This window comes from Bubalus bubalis, chromosome 4 (assembly GCF_019923935.1).
Source record: "Bubalus bubalis isolate 160015118507 breed Murrah chromosome 4, NDDB_SH_1, whole genome shotgun sequence".
In the NCBI taxonomy this organism is placed as follows: Eukaryota; Metazoa; Chordata; class Mammalia; order Artiodactyla; family Bovidae; genus Bubalus; species Bubalus bubalis.
Window position 1 is genome coordinate 5609014 of NC_059160.1, and position 15416 is coordinate 5624429.

The 15416-nt window shown below is 54.3% G+C and overlaps 1 protein-coding gene across 3 annotated transcripts in view; it reads left to right on the top strand.

The window, feature by feature from the left end:
* EFCAB6 (EF-hand calcium binding domain 6) overlaps positions 1 to 15416 on the top strand; it is a 259814-nt gene that overhangs the window by 158701 nt on the left and 85697 nt on the right. For all 3 annotated transcript variants that reach the window (XM_025282724.3, XM_025282725.3, XM_025282726.3), the window contains 3 exons: positions 2516 to 2630; positions 4888 to 5021; positions 11702 to 11937. In XM_025282724.3, coding sequence (XP_025138509.3) covers positions 2516 to 2630; positions 4888 to 5021; positions 11702 to 11937 — 485 coding nt within the window. The remainder of the gene's footprint in view (positions 1 to 2515; positions 2631 to 4887; positions 5022 to 11701; positions 11938 to 15416) is intronic.

The following is a 15416-nucleotide window of genomic DNA, read 5'->3' on the forward strand; positions in this document are numbered from 1 at the left end:
TCTCACAGCTTAAATGAGATGTTAATACCTGTAGAGACCTCAGGACAATGCCTGGCATGTAATAGGCATCGTTGTTCAGTCGCTTAGTCATGTCTGACTCTTTGCGACCCCGTAGACTGCAGCACACCAGGCTTCCTTGTCCTTCACCATCTCCCAGAGCTTGCTTATACTCATGTCCATTGACTTGGTGATGCCATCCAACTGTCTCATCCTCTGTTGTCCTCTTCTCCTCCTACCTTCATCTTTCGCTGAATCAGTATCTTATCCAATGAGTTGGCTCTTCGCATCAGGTGACCAAAGTATTGGAGCTTCAGCTTCACTATCAGTCCTTCCAATGAATATTCAGGACTGATTTCCTTTAGGATGGACTGGTTGGATCTCCTTGCAGTCCAAGAGACTCTCAAGAGTCCTCTCCAACACTACAGTTCAAAAGCATCAATTCTTTGGTGCTCAGCTTTCTTTATGGTCCAACTCCCACATTCATACATGACCACTGGAAAAACCATAGCTTTGACTATATGGACCTTTGTTGGCAAAGTAATGTCTCTGCTTTTTACTATGCTGTCTAGGTTGGTCATAGCTTTTCTTCCAAGGAGCAAGTGTCTTAATTTCATGGCTGCAGTCACTATCTGCAGTGATTTTGGAGTCCGAGAAAATAAAGTCTGTTACTGTTTCCATTGTTTCCCCATCTATTTGCCATGAAGTGATGGGACCGGATGCCATGATCTTAGTTTTCTGAATGTTGAGTTTTAAGTCAGCTATTTCACTCTCCTCTTTTACCTTTATCAGGAGGCTCTTTAGTTCCTCTTCTACTTCTGCCAAAAGGGTGGTGTCATCTGCATATCTGAGGTTACTGATAAGCACTGCTAAATCATGATGATGTTGACGGTGATGGTGGTGATGGTGATGGTGGTGATGTTGGTGGTGATGGTGATGGTGGGATGGTGATGATGGTGATGCTGATGGTGTGATGGTGGTGATGATGATGGTGGGATGGTGGTGATGGTGGTGATGTTGATGGTGATGCTGATGGTGTGATGGTGGTGATGATGATGGTGGGATGGTGGTGGTGATGGTGATGATGATGGTGATGGTGATGGTGGTGATGGTGGTGATGTTGATGGTGATGGTGATGGTGATGGTGATGATGATGGTGATGGTGATGGTGATGATGGTGGTGATGATGGTGATGCTGATGGTGTGATGGTGATGGTGATGATGGTGGTGGTGGTGATGGTGGTGATGGTGATGGTGGTGATGTTGATGGTGATGGTGATGATGGGTTCTATTTCATCCCATCCTCCTGCTCCCTCCCCCCCATTCAGCTTCCTCCACAGAACGCAGTCTGTGTAGCACTGCCCCCACTATTCCTCTGCTCTCTACCTTCTGGCTTCCTGTGCCACCACAGCCCCTGATCAGCACCATGTCTTATCTTGTCTGTGTGTTCCCCACCCCGCAACACTCAGGCAGAGCCCTTATTCTAACCCATCTCCATACAGCCTTCCTGCGTCCGTCCTGGGAGAGTCCAGTCATCCTGAGTATCTTTGGTCCTTAGATGCACAGACACATTTTGAATTATGATTCAGTGTCCTTTTCTGGAAGGAAAGCCATGTTTTCTCATTTAAATTGTGAACACTTCGTAAGAGGCAGGGGTGCTGTCTTCTGTCCCGCTTCTGGCGTCCCTTCGGGGGCATTCACCTCCGGGCAGGTAGCTGTGTCCAGGTTGCTGACTAACTGGCTCTCAGCAAAGGGCTGCCAACATCACCTGCCCCTGGAACAGCCCAGACCATCAGTTCCTCCTGGGCAGAGTCATCTAGGGGATTCTGCTTCCGTCTGCAATGCAGGGAAGTATGTTTTCTTAGTCGCCACCCCCCCAGGCCCCACCTGCCACACACACAAAACAGAGACCGTAGGTCAACAGTAGGTTATGTGTGGTGGAGTGAAGGGATCCTGGGTAAATTTCAGCGAGTGGATCACACAAGGAGAGGAAATCAGGTGTCCGGGGATCCCCCACAAAAAGCGTAGTAACTTATAGTTTAAACTGATGAAACTCCGATCAAAATTCTAGTTTTCTGTCCTCAAATCCCCTTGCTTTACTCTACTCTGTTCGTGTTTCCTAGCATGTATGTGAATATATATGAACCTAACTTTTGAAACTCGAAAGCTGCTGCCGTCACAGCAAATGTGAATTTGGACACCTGGACGGTACAGCCAGTGACAAGGTTTGCAGCGATGCCTGCAGCCTGCGTGCCAGGTTGACCAAAGCCAGGTTGGGCCACATTGGGAGCCCGCCTGCACCTCTGTTCTCTCACTCAACCAACCAGCCTTGCCCAGGGCCCCAGCCCCAGGACACCTGGCCCCGCCCATGGGAACCTGGGGGTGGGAGCAGACAAGTAACAACCAGGCTGGCCCACAGAGGCCATGGTGATAAGCTCGTCGCGGGGCTGGAGGGCTCAGCCAGCAAAGACCCGAAACCACCTAACAGCCTTTCCCCCTCACTTGTCTTCCTCGTCAGGTCCTAGAAGATAATGGAATGCCCATGGATGACGATCAGTACGCTCTGTTGACCACAAAATTAGGATATAAGAAAGAAGGGATGAGTTATCTTGATTTTGCAGCAGGATTCGAAGGTAGCTAACAGCCAAGTACAAGCCTGGCTCCCACGCGGGGCCCCACAGGTCTTTCCGCATGGGGCCCCAAGGCCACTGGGGTTGAAGTAGTGTGAGCTGAGATGTGGAAATCACATGCGTCTTAAGACTGAAACAGACATTCTTGTTTAATTTTATCCGTGTTTTGGCCTTTTTTTTTTTTACCCCCACTCAGCTGCACTGTGAGTGCCGAATTTTGTCTGGCAGAGCCTTCTACAAATAGTAAGCACACAAATGGTTTCTAAAATTGACTCCCAAGCCTGTGCTCCTCCAGTCATACCTCGTGTCCTCTAAGGTCTTCCTCCTAAAAGTAGATGCTGGTTATCAGTCATCAGAGCCACCTGTGCACCAGCGGGCACCGTGTCCTTCCTGGACCCAGAGGTGCTGAAAGATTCAGCAACTTGGCCCAGATCAGCCAGCCCTGTCCCTCCCCTCCCCCTGCCCCGCAGGGTTGTCAGGGGACTCATGGTCCACAGTGCAGTCTGCTCAGCGCCTGGGTCCTCCCATTTGCCCCTTGCCCCTGTTCTGCTCTCCCAGCCACACACCCGGCAGATGGACGACCAGCACGCTTCTCAGCTTCTCAGCTCTTGTTGTCTCTCCCCTCCCTTGTCTCCACTCTTACTGAAGTTTAGATGGACAAATAAGCCCTCCGGAAAAGCTGCAGAAATCCCGTGTATATATCCACGAGTCCACGGATTATATGAAAGCACTGCAGGCTGGACAGGGCAGAACCCAGACCCCTACTTGCTTTGTGCTGTCCTCCCCCGGGGTTGGTCTGAGCAATGACTGGATAGTGCAGTGGGTCTCGCTCAAGGAGCTGGCAGCCATGACTCCTCGCCAGGAAAGAGGAAGGTCCCATCCAGTGCCCCCACCAGATATCATTTGCTGATCCTAAAGGAGAGAGGTCCTGCAACCCCCTACCCCAAAGACAGCATAAGAAGCTGTGGAATTTTAGGATTTTGACACTTTCTTTGGCTATATGCTTTGACTTTTTGAGGCAATAAAAAGAAGAGAAAGGAACCCGCATTTATCTTAGTGAGTGCTTCCGGTGCCCTGGTGCATCCATCACTGAGGCAAGGAAATCGGGGGCCTAGGGTGAGCAGTGACTTCCTGAGGTTCCAGAGCAGGCAGCCTGCACCTTGCCCTGCAGCTTCCTCTCTTCCCCCTCTCCCCAACTCCTCTGTCCCCCATCAGTTCCCCCAACACATGGCCAGATGCTGGAGGTGGGGAGATGGAGGCTCCAGGCCATGGGGGGTGGGGGTGGGCAAGGCAGAGGGGATCAGGCACCAGGGGGAGATGTTATCCACTAGGCATAGCAAACCCGGGGTGGAGAGGCCACTCCAGACCCAGATGCAGGCGAGGCGGAGGCCAGGTCTAAGGCTGGACTAAAGGCTGCCCATGAGTTCCGGAGGCCCTGCCTGCCATTCACCCCTCAGACCACATCAGGGAGGGGGGTTACAGCATGTGTAGAGAGTCGCGTCCTAAACCAAGTCCGAGGTTGCAGCCTGGCTTTAGAGAAGGCCACATTCAAGTCATTGTAACCTCAGGGAAATGGGCTGGTTTTTAAGTTGAGGTTACACTTCCTTCCTCTGTTTCAAGGAAGAAAGAGATGGCCTCATTCAGTCATCAACCGGCTGGAAGCCGGCGGGCCTGGGTTAGCAGCCTGTGAGCTCTGTGACCTCGGGGAACTTGGACCCCTATGTCCTTGTCTGTAGAATGGGCATACTAATAGGTCTCCTTGTGCATAAACCAGGCTCAAGGAGAGACTCTGCCTCTTAGAGCCGTGGAAAGGGCCAAGGTTTGTCCAGAAGGTGTCTGGAGGCCTCCAGTCTAACATCCAGCACAGACGTGGGCAGAACCTGCCCAGTGACTGAATTACACGTTCCTGCGTTGAGGACCTGATTCTAGGAAACAGAACGGGCAGGAATCCTCCTTCTCTGCCTCTGGTAATGAAGGGATAGACAAGCAGGATGTGATCCCTGCCCTAGAGCAAGGACGGAGGACCCAGAGGTGGAAACGCATCAAGCGAGAGGGTGGCCCCGATGGTCTGAGGACAAACTTTTCTCGTGGTGACAGGGACATTTCTAAGATCAGAACAGAGTTCACGCCATGTTCCGTCACAGAGTCGTAGTACCGTCAAGAGCTCTAACAGGACTTGGGACCAAAGAAGTTAAGCATTGAGATAGAAATACAGAGGCGCGCCCACCACTAACAGAAGCCTCCTGATTCACTGTTTCAGATCCTAAGATGAACGGGCCAGAAGTGACCCCACCCCAGACTCCAATTCTTCCCAAAGGTGAGGTGGACAGCTCCTTTGTCACCGCTGAAGAGTGCCTGAGACAGTTCCCCCGGAGACTGAAGGAATTCTTCCGGGTAAATCACAACCTCCCTGCTGCCTGCCTTATCTGGACCCACCCCCCCGCCCCGTCCTCCTCACTGTTCAGCCACAGCAGGTGTGAGCCCTGCAGCCCCAGAGCTCTCCTTCCTAGACCCAGGCTTGCCCCTTCTCCCCTTCTGGGGAAGGGACTTAACTCTGCGATCCCCTCCCCTCCCTTGTTGACACTCTGCTAGGCCTGCCTTCTGCCCCTCAAAGATGTTGGAGAAGTAAGGAGACCCTCCTCACAAGACAAGGAGGGGCGGGAAGGGTCATGACAACCTGAGTTACAGCGAATTTAGGGTCCTTTCAGCCATCCTATCCACTCCTCTCCTGCGCTCACCAAACAGGCTTTGTGCCCTTTCATGTCATAAGCCGGACTCTCTGCTGAAAGCTGGAGCTGAAAACTGGGAGCCCTGCTCGGGGAGCTCAGTCCAGCCCAAGACAGATGGTCAACAGACATTTCAGACACATTGCAACTGGCTGTCATAGAGGGACTGGTACGTCTGTGGGGGCACAAGGAAAACAACCATTAAGGAGGGCTTCCTGGAGGAGGTGACCCCCAAATGGAATCTTAAACCCTTAGCATGTGCTGGCCAGGAAAAGAAAGGAGCAAAAAATAGAAGAGTGGGCTTGAGCAAAAAATAGAAGAGTGGGCTTACTCAAGGTGGGTGGCAGACAGGCCATGGGCTTTCGGGAAAGCTCCCAGCTCTGCATGACTGAGGCATGGGTTGCATGCAGAAGTTGTAATGAAAAAGATGGGGAAAATAGCAGCCATTCAAACACAGAGGCAGGGGCAGAATGACCTCAACTATTTTTGTGTTGAGAAGAACAGTGAAAGTGAAAGTAGTCAGTAGTGTCTGACTCTTTGCGACCCCATGGACTATACAGTTCATGGAATTCTCCAGGCCAGAACACTGGAGTGCATAGCCATTCCCTTCTCCAGGGGATCTTCCCAACCCAGGAATCGAACCCAGGTCTCCTGCATTGAAGGCGGATTCTTTACGAGCTGAGCCACAAGGGAAGTAAAAGAGGATCATTAGTGGGAAAGAAGATCAGTTTGATAAACTGACCATTTAGCTTCAAAATGGGGCAGAGGACCAGTGTGTGGAGACCCCAGGGTGAGGAGACCCCAGGGCGTGGAGACCCCAGGGTGAGGAGACCCCAGGGCGTGGAGACCCCTGGGTGAGGAGACCCCAGGGCGTGGAGACCCCAGGGCGTGGAGACCCCTGGGTGTGGAGACCCCAGGGCGAGGAGACCCCAGGGCGTGGAGACCCCAGGGTGAGGAGACCCCAGGGTGTGGAGACCCCAGGGCGAGGAGACCCCAGGGCGTGGAGACCCCTGGGTGTGGAGACCCCAGGGCGAGGAGACCCCAGGGCGTGGAGACCCCTGGGTGAGGAGACCCCAGGGTGAGGAGACCCCAGGGTGTGGAGACCCCAGGGCGAGGAGACCCCAGGGCGTGGAGACCCCGGGGAGTGGAGACCCCAGGGTGAGGAGACCCAGGGTCCACTGGAGACCCCAGGGTGAGGAGACCCTGGGGCATGGAGACACTGAGGCGTGGAGACCCCAGGGTGAGGAAACCCCAGGGTGTGGAGACGCCAGGGTGAAGAGACCCCAGGGTGAGGAGACTCCGGGGCATGGAGATACCAGGGTGAGGAGACCTTGGGGCCTGGAGACCCCAGGGTGAGGAGACCCTGGGGCGTGGAGATGCCAGGGTGAGGAGAGCCCAGGGTGAGGAGACCCCAGGGTGTGGAGACACCAGGGTGTGGAGACCCCAGGGCGAGGAGACGCCAGGGTGTGGAGACCCTGGGGCGTGTATACCCCAGGGTGAGGAGACCCCAGGGCGTGGAGATGCCAGGGTGAGGAGACCCCAGGGCGAGGAGACCCCAGGGTGAGGAGACCCCAGGGTGAGGAGACCCTGGGGCATGTATACCCCAGGGTGAGGAGACCCCAGGGTGTGGAGACGCCAGGGTGAGGAGACCCCAGGGTGAGGAGACTCCAGGGTGAGGAGACCCCAGGGCGTGGAGACCCGTGGGTGAGGAGACCCCAGGGTGAGGAGACCCTAGGGTGAGGAGACCCCAGGGTGTGGAGATGCCAGGGTGAGGAGACCCCAGGGCGTGGAGACCCCTGGGTGAGGAGACCCCAGGGTGTGGAGACGCCAGGGAGAGGCAACCTCAGGGTGAGGAGACCCCAGGGCGTGGAGACCCTGGGGCGTGGAGACCCCGGGACATGGAGACCCTGGGGCATGGAGACATGGAGGCGTGTTGACCCCAGGGTGAAGAGACCCCAGGGTGAGGAGTCCCTGGGGTGTGGAGACGACAGGGTGAGGAGACCCTAAGGTGAGGAGACCCCAGGGTGTGGAGATGCCAGGGTGAGATAATCTCAGGGTGAGGAGATGCCAGGGTGTGGAGACCCCAGGGCGAGGAGACCCCAGGGTGAGGAGACCCTAGGGTGAGGAGACCCCAGGGCGTGGAGATGCCAGGGTGAGGAGACCCTGGGGCATGGAGATGCCAGGATGTGGAGAACCCAGGCTGAGGAGACCCCAGGGTGAGGGGACCCCAGGTCATGGAGACACCAGGGTGAGGAGACCCCAGGGTGAGGAGACCCCAGGGCATGGAGACGCCAGGGTGTGGAGACCCCAGGGTGAGGAGACCCCAGGGTGAGGAGACCCCAGGGCATGGAGACGCCAGGGTGTGGAGACCCCAGGGCGAGGAGACACCAGGGTGTGGAGACCCCAGGGTGTGGAGACCCCAGGGCGAGGAGACCCTGGGGCATGTATACCCCAGGGTGAGGAGACTCCAGGGTGAGGAAACCCCAGGGTGAGGAGACCCCAGGGCGTGGAGACCCATGGGTGAGGAGACTCCAGGGTGAGGAGACCCTAGGGTGAGGAGACCCCAGGGCGTGGAGATGCCAGGATGAGGAGACCCCAGGGTGTGGAGACGCCAGGGTGAGGCAACCTCAGGGTGAGGAGACCCCAGGGCGTGGAGACCCCTGGGTGAGGAGACCCCAGGGTGAGGAAACCCTGGGGAATGGAGACCCTGCGGCGTGGAGACCACAGCTCATGGAGACCCCAGGATGAGGAGACCCCAGGGTGAGGAGACGCCAGGGTGAGAAGACCCCACGGTGAGGAGACCCCGAAGCGTGGAGACCCCAGGGTGAGGAGACCCTGGGACGTGGAGACACCATGGCGTGAAGACCCCAGAGTGTGTAGGTACAAACACCTCAGTAGACGAAACAATGTTGAGTCTAGGGGAGGGGAGGTGCGGAGTACCCTGTGGTTAGAGCCAGCCCCCAGGAGCAGGGCAGCCAGTTTACTGTGCTTGAAACATCTTCCCAGCACAGATTGCCAATTGGAGGTTCATTTTGGTTATTACCGAGCTCCCATTTTACAATAGACACACTTATGATTGTCTAGCTCGGATTTGCAGGATGGTTCTGACTTTGACTAATGGCCCAGCCATCAGACCATGCATCCTGATTCTTGGTTTGAAAACACACGACCATCATAAGCAGACAGGGAGAAGGGTTCGTCCTCATCAGATAATCCCATGTGGTGCCCAACCGAGAAGAGCACGGAGCAGGCAGGGGTCCTTGTGGGGTGGAGACCCTCTTCTCTGAAGAACGAGAGCCTGGCAGGAGGCAGAGAGGGCAGAGGGGGATGTCGAGGCACCAGGTTAAGCAGTCCCTCATGCTGGTCAGCTGGACCCTGAGAGGCCATCACCTGCTACCCCACCAGTGAAAACCCAGAGCCCTGTTCTGGCCCCTCGATCCTGTCTCCTGTTGCTCATCTTGCCCAGTGGGGCCACAGAGAAGCCAAGCTCCCTGCGGGCACCATTGTCTTCCTGGCTTTATTATCAGTGAAGCTTGGTTACAGCACATGTATGTCCTATGTTTCCTAAGATGGTCTCTATTTTAAATAATTAACTAATGGTTTGATTTAATAAATGTTCACCAACGCCCACTCCATCCTGCAAGGAACTTATAACCTAGTGGGTGAGACAAGCGAACCCCTAATTGCCAGGGTATGTGTGATACAGACTCAGATGTCGATTACATCCAGGACCCTGGCGGGTGCTCGTTGTCCTCACGGGTGTATGTAAATGGAACAGGGCATGTCTTGGTGGTTGACTGGGAAGGTCCAGTCACTTTATTTCCTTTCTAGAGTTCCTATTTGTGAGAAATTCTTGAATCTCTCTATCAATAATGAAAAATCTATCTTGTTTTAGTTGAAAATGCTGTCAATCCTGCTGCTGCTATTTGCTCAGTGATTTGTAGCCAGATGAGTGGATCTCAGCACAGGCGGGTCCACGGACCGCAGCAAAGCTGAGCAAGGTGGCCTCACCCTCCCAGGCCAGGCCAAAGACCACGAACAGTGGAAGGAAATAATTCATTTTAGCAAACAAGGGGCATCTCCCCTCCCTGACTGTGGTGAGGAAAGCAGACACCAAGATCGCCTTGGTGACCTGGGGTCATGACCTGGGCACAGGTTCCCATGGCCCTTGTGGCCCTTCAACCTCACCCTCTAGACAGGGTCTGTGCAGGTTCAGGCACGTGTCTGTGGATTCAGGTATGTTTTAAAAAAAGCAAACAGGACCAAGCCCCCCTCTCCCCCCGACCACACAGAAATAGAATCTTCTATACAAAGGCGATGGCACCCCACTTCAGTACTCTTGCCTGGAAAATCCCATGGATGGAGGAGCCTGGTAGGCTGCAGTCCATGGGGTTGCGAAGAGTCGGATACGACTGAGCAACTTCACTTTCATTTTTCACTTTCATGCATTGGAGGAGGAAATGGCAACCCACTCCAGTGTTCTTACCTGGAGAATCCCAGGGACGGGGGAGCCTGGTGGGCTGCCTTCTATGGGTCGCACAGAGTTGGGCACAACTGAAGTGACTTAGCAGCAGCAGCATATGTATGCTTTAGCCACTGTTTTTCGCTTCACTATTTGTCTTGAATGCCTGACCCTGCAGAGTGGTCTCCACACGTTGCTCTGCTCAGGGCGGCCCCTGTCTCTCAGAATGAGCCGGGGTCCTGCCTGGCTGGCTGTAGCCCCTTTCTGACGCATCTTGACGCCCCCCGCCCCGACCCTGGGTCATGCTCCGGCCAGTGCCCTTCCTCCCCTTGCGTCCTTGCACATTCTGCTGCTTTCCCCGGATTGTGGTCTGAGCCACTGAAGGAAGGCGCTGCCACTTCTTGAGCTGGAAGGCCCCGGAGGATAAGCTGGGGGCCAGGAGTTTGATTTGGGCCTTGCTCATGCTGACGTCCAAGGGGAGATGCCGCAAAGCCTTTGGAGACATGCATCTGGCTGCTGTGGGAGGGCTGGGAGCTGCGACGTGGAGGGAGTCGTGGCAGAGGCAGGCCCATGGTCCCAGTGGGTGGTGCCCCCAGAGACGAGGCTGCTGGATGGTGGCACCTCTGAGGGGCAGGGGCAGCCCTTGATGTCGGCTCCCGCCATAGTTAACGTAACGATTGCACACGTTGGTGAAGTGATTGCACACTTTGGTGAGTGAATAAGTGAGTACAAGTAGGTCTTCCACAAAACCCCAGCTGGTTTTAATTTCACACCTGAGTCGAAGCAAGTCTTGCTTTATGTGACCTCTGTGGAGGGTCCTAGGATACGGAGGTGCAGGCAGGGCCCCCAGAGTGGCCGGAGAGACCCCGGGCGGGGCCGTGTGAGGTGCTGGTGGGACCGGGGGTGGGGACGACAGCCGCAGCGGCTGCGCTCCAAGGCCGAGACGCAGGGAGCCGGAGTCGGTGGAGCGGGGGTGTTGGCCCAGATGGACCCGATTCAGATCCCACTGCTGGGCGCTCACTGTCCGACCTCTGGCAACAGTAATAGTAACAAACAGCGTTTTAGACCCTAATGGGACCTACCCGTCTGCTCCTAAGCACTTCGCCTGCTTGGCATAGTCCTCACGATGACCCCGTAGGCAGGGAGTCTGTCCTCCTCTGTGATGGGTGAGAAGCCTAGCAAGGTTCAGTCTCTTTCCTCAGTCACTGTGCTAGTACCAGGCAGAGCCGGGCTTGGAAACTGGGCAGCTTGCCCCCCGGATGTGCCCTGAGCTCCACAGCCCAGCTGCAGCCTCAGGTTCCCTGCCAGCCTCTGTTCCCTGACCTGCAAAGTGGGAGTCACCTCAGCGCGACCTGCAGATGGAGAGGCAGGGCTCAGGCGGGCGGGCTGGGCCTTCATTTCAGCCCAGGCATCAAACCAGGGCCCATCCTCTGGGCAGCTCATTGGCGGAGTTCAGCTCAGCGCCGGTTCTCCTGTAGACAGCAGCCGCCTTTCTGAAAGGCGCTGCCATTTCCAAAAGCCGTATAAAAACATCGAGGACCAGATTTTTATATGTGCTGGAAAGCTCCAGCATACTTGGTCTTCCGATATTGGAAGTACCACTCGCAGAAGCCAAAGGAACAGGAGGGAAAGAAAAGCTGCTCCAGTCCCTTTCCTGAGCTCTGAGCGTTGAAAGACCGCGCCTGAGGACAGAGTTCACCATTGCCCTGGGAAAGCAAACCATGGCAAGGGTACTCCTGGAGCAGGGAAATCTCCAAAAACGCCACAGCAGAACCGTGGCCCTTCCCTCTTGTTGGGGATGAGTCCACAGCGCAGGGCGGGAGTTGGGGGGGGGGGCGGCCCCAGGTTTCGGGGGACCGGGCTGTGACGTTGTGTCCTGGCTCCAGGACCCGTACGCCGCCTTCTTTAAGATGGACACTGACAGGGACGGCATCCTCACCATGCACGACCTCCACCGCCTGCTGCAGCACCTGCTCTTCAACCTGAAGGACGAGGAGTTCGAGCGCCTCCTGGGCCTTCTCGGCCTGAGGCTCAGCATCACGTTAAACTTCCGGGAGTTCCGGAACCTGTGCGAGAAGAGGTCGTTCAGTGCAGGTGACGACGCGCCCCAGAGACTGCCCAGGTAAGAGGCCAGCGCGGGGCGGCGTCCATGCGGGTCCCACACGGTGCCAAGGGCCGGGGCTGGGGGCGGGGTGGCTGCCGTCCCCGATCTGTTCACTGTCTTTTCCTTAGTTCAAGAAAAGCCACTCTCAGGGTCACACGCTCAGTGTAGAAAGACTAGAAAATGCAGAGACAGGTGAGAAGATACACTTGATCTGGGCGCCCGTGAGCATCGTTGTTTTGGTTGTTGTTGTTGTTGTTTGTACTTCACTGTGCGTCATCCCAGTCTGGTTAATTTACACCTAAATACACACGCGTACTTGTACGTTCTCGTTGTTATGAACCCAGGGCCAGGTAGATACGGGTGTCACTTAGCCTTCCAAGACCTCTGGGAGCACTGCATGCAGAGGGCGGAGCTGGGTGCTTGTCAGGAGAACACGTGGACTTCCCCCAGGCCTGAGTCCTTACCCTGGGCAGTAAGCCTGGCACCACAGCACCTTGTGGTGATTGGTGGAAACCGAGTGTCCTTTCTCTTTCTTCCATGTGCATAAATCCACCCACGTACTTGTATATTTGTCTCTTTAAACCCTGGGGTCAGCGGTGCCAGCCGCTCTGGGAGATGCAAGGACCCCTTCCAGCCCTTTGTCAGGCAGGACTCCCCACCCCCCACCCCTGTTCACCCCACGCCAGCCTCGCTCACAGTAGGAGAATCTGTGTGTCCAGCTGGGGCCGTGACTTGCTCATCTCCTCGGCTTTGCTCAGTAAAGGCACCTGCTCCCTGAAGTAGTGACGGGCCTCCCATCTTACCTGGGCCTGTCACAGTCTCCTCCCCCACTGAGATCTGTTGACAGGCACGGATGAAGGAGACATTCAGCCGCTCCCTTACCAATTATTACAAGTACAATATCAATATTTTTTGAAATGTTACCCTCCACTTTGCTAGCTCAGGGCTGCCCTTGATACTCAGAGATTCAGCCCAGTAGTGACATCATCCCTGGGCCCTTCTGCCCTTAAGGCACCTCCAGCCCCCAGGGGCTGCAGACAAGTGCCCACCCCCAGACAAGGGCATTCCCCAGGAGGGGGACCCCCTAGAAGCCCCTGTCACTGGGCCAGACTCTGCCACTTGTGCAGGCTGCAGAGGCCACTGACCTTGCCCTTTAATTTTCCCTTCGGAACTTGCTGGGTTTATTTTGTCTCTACTTAAAAAGCTAGCAAGGAAGAAAACGACTGTAGTGTCAGAAATTTCTAAGTGAAGCAATCATGGAACACGTGAGTTGAACACCTGCTTCCAATTGCTCCAGTTGTGAGGAGCTTTAATATGAGACTTGATTGCTTAACATTCAAACAAAGCAAGAAAATATCCTTCAGAAAGAACTTTCTGGAGAATTTATGCAGAACGGATATGGAAAATTTCAACCACAAAGTGCAGTCTTCCCATCCACGTGAGTCGGCCGTCTTAGTTGTGTTATTTGTTCATCCATCCCACGTTTATCAAGGGTCTGCTGTGAGCTGGGCAGCACCCCAGGACTCGGTGGTGCAAAGGTGGATGAGATGAACACTCTCCTTGAGGGACTTGGGGCTGAACTGGGACAAGTACAAAAACAGGATGGGGTCCCTGGCGTCTTTTATACCTTTCGGAAAGATATACAAGAATACAAGGATATCTGAAGTGCCCCAGGGAGGGGAGAGACCAAGCCTGCTTGAGGTGAAGAGGAAAAGTATGACATTTCAGTTAGATCTTGAGATGTGAGGAGGGGTTTGTCCAGTGCGAGTTACCAGACTGTGGTTCAGAGCCAGGGGGCAGCACTTGCAGACCCGCAGAGGAGGGAGTGCAGAGCCTACTCGGGGACCGGGTGGAGCATGCGGGCACAGAGTGGCATGCACAGTGGGCGAGGAGGCCTGAAGTTGCAGGAGGGCCGGGTGAGAAGGGGCTTGAGTGTCAGGCTTGGTCAGCAGGCCGGAGAGGATCCTCTGCCATGGTATGTCAGAGGGCGTGTTGTGCCATGCAGACATCCTTCAGCAGCTGCAGAGTAGAGGGTGGATGCAGAGGCTGGATGCAGGAAGACCAGCTTGGGCCCCAAGGCTCTGGTGTAGTCCGAGCTCTGAGACCCAACCAAGGCACTGCTTTAGAAAGCCAAGCCTTCCCATGGCTGGAGCCCGAACCTGTGCTTCGTGAAGATGTATCTTTTCATACCCTACAACTCTTCAAGGAGGCATCGCTACCTGGGTTTGCAGATGAAGGAATTCGGGTCTTGAGGTGAGTTTCTGACTGGTCCAGAAGGACCCAGGTGATGGGCAGTGGACAGAGATTGGAACTCAGGGTGCCTGTGGGTTGGGGCCACCTCCTCTGTGTGGAGAGTTGGTCTCTTTCACCCCCGCAGTCTCTGTTCTCCACTAGCCAAACCTGGACGCCTCCCCTTTTTAGAAGCCATCCCGGCCGCTCACTTGGACCCCTCTGCGTTCTGGGCCTTCACCTTCCACCTGCATCATCAAATGCAATACTTTTGAAAACTTTGAAGGTTCATAACTTTGTTGAAGACAGGAAGACCATCTTGTTTGCTTCACAACTGCATAGCATTTTCATCTTTAGATGTGTAAATACCAGTTAGAGTGGTTAGTCCAATGACCTGATTCGTTTACATCATCTGTTCCCTTGTTTACAGCACACGGGCCTTGTCCGTTTATCTGCTGACAACCCACATCAAGTTCCTTTTGGTGTGTGTACATCATCAGAGACGAAAGAATGCTGTCAAGCGTCCTCTTAGCAAAATTAGACAGCCAGCTTCTTGTCACAAAATATTGTATGATCCAGTCCTTCCTGATGAATGACTGACTGAATGCAAACAGATTTGCTTGCTGTTCTTGGATGTGAATCACTCACTCATCAGGAGATTTGGCTTCTATGATCCAGTTCACCATCATCTTCTGGTTCATCTAATCATTGTGGAACATCTTACGATCTCAGTTTTCTCCCCTTCGCCATCTGGGCATGAAGTAAGAATTCTCAGTTCTCAACTGTGTTCAGTGAAAGCTAACATAACCCCAGGATGGGGTCCCTGGCGTCTTTTATACCTTTCGGAAAGATGCTGTTACACCTAGGGCAGTGCAATGGGAAAAGTGAGGGGTAATGTAACAGTGGTGATGCGCTTCAGTATGATATCATCCTGCTAGGAGACTCTGTGTTTGTTTGTTTTCCTGTTATTATTTAGTCTCCTTTTTCTTTTTAGCATAACTGGAAACAATGAATGAAAAACAATTGAATGTTTCCTAGAATAATGAAATAGAGCTAGTATCAGTAAATCAAGCTCACTAAGACCCCATGATCTGTCCTATTCTAAGAGGGTTCAGTGGACCCATGTGGTAATTGCAAGATAAAAGGAGCTTTATTTCATAAAGAAAATAAATGCCCTTTTTGTGTTTCTTTGGAAGATCTCTAAGAAAGAATAAAAGTCATGAATGCCACTTTCTATTTTCTGGATCATACAGATTTGCTATTTCTTC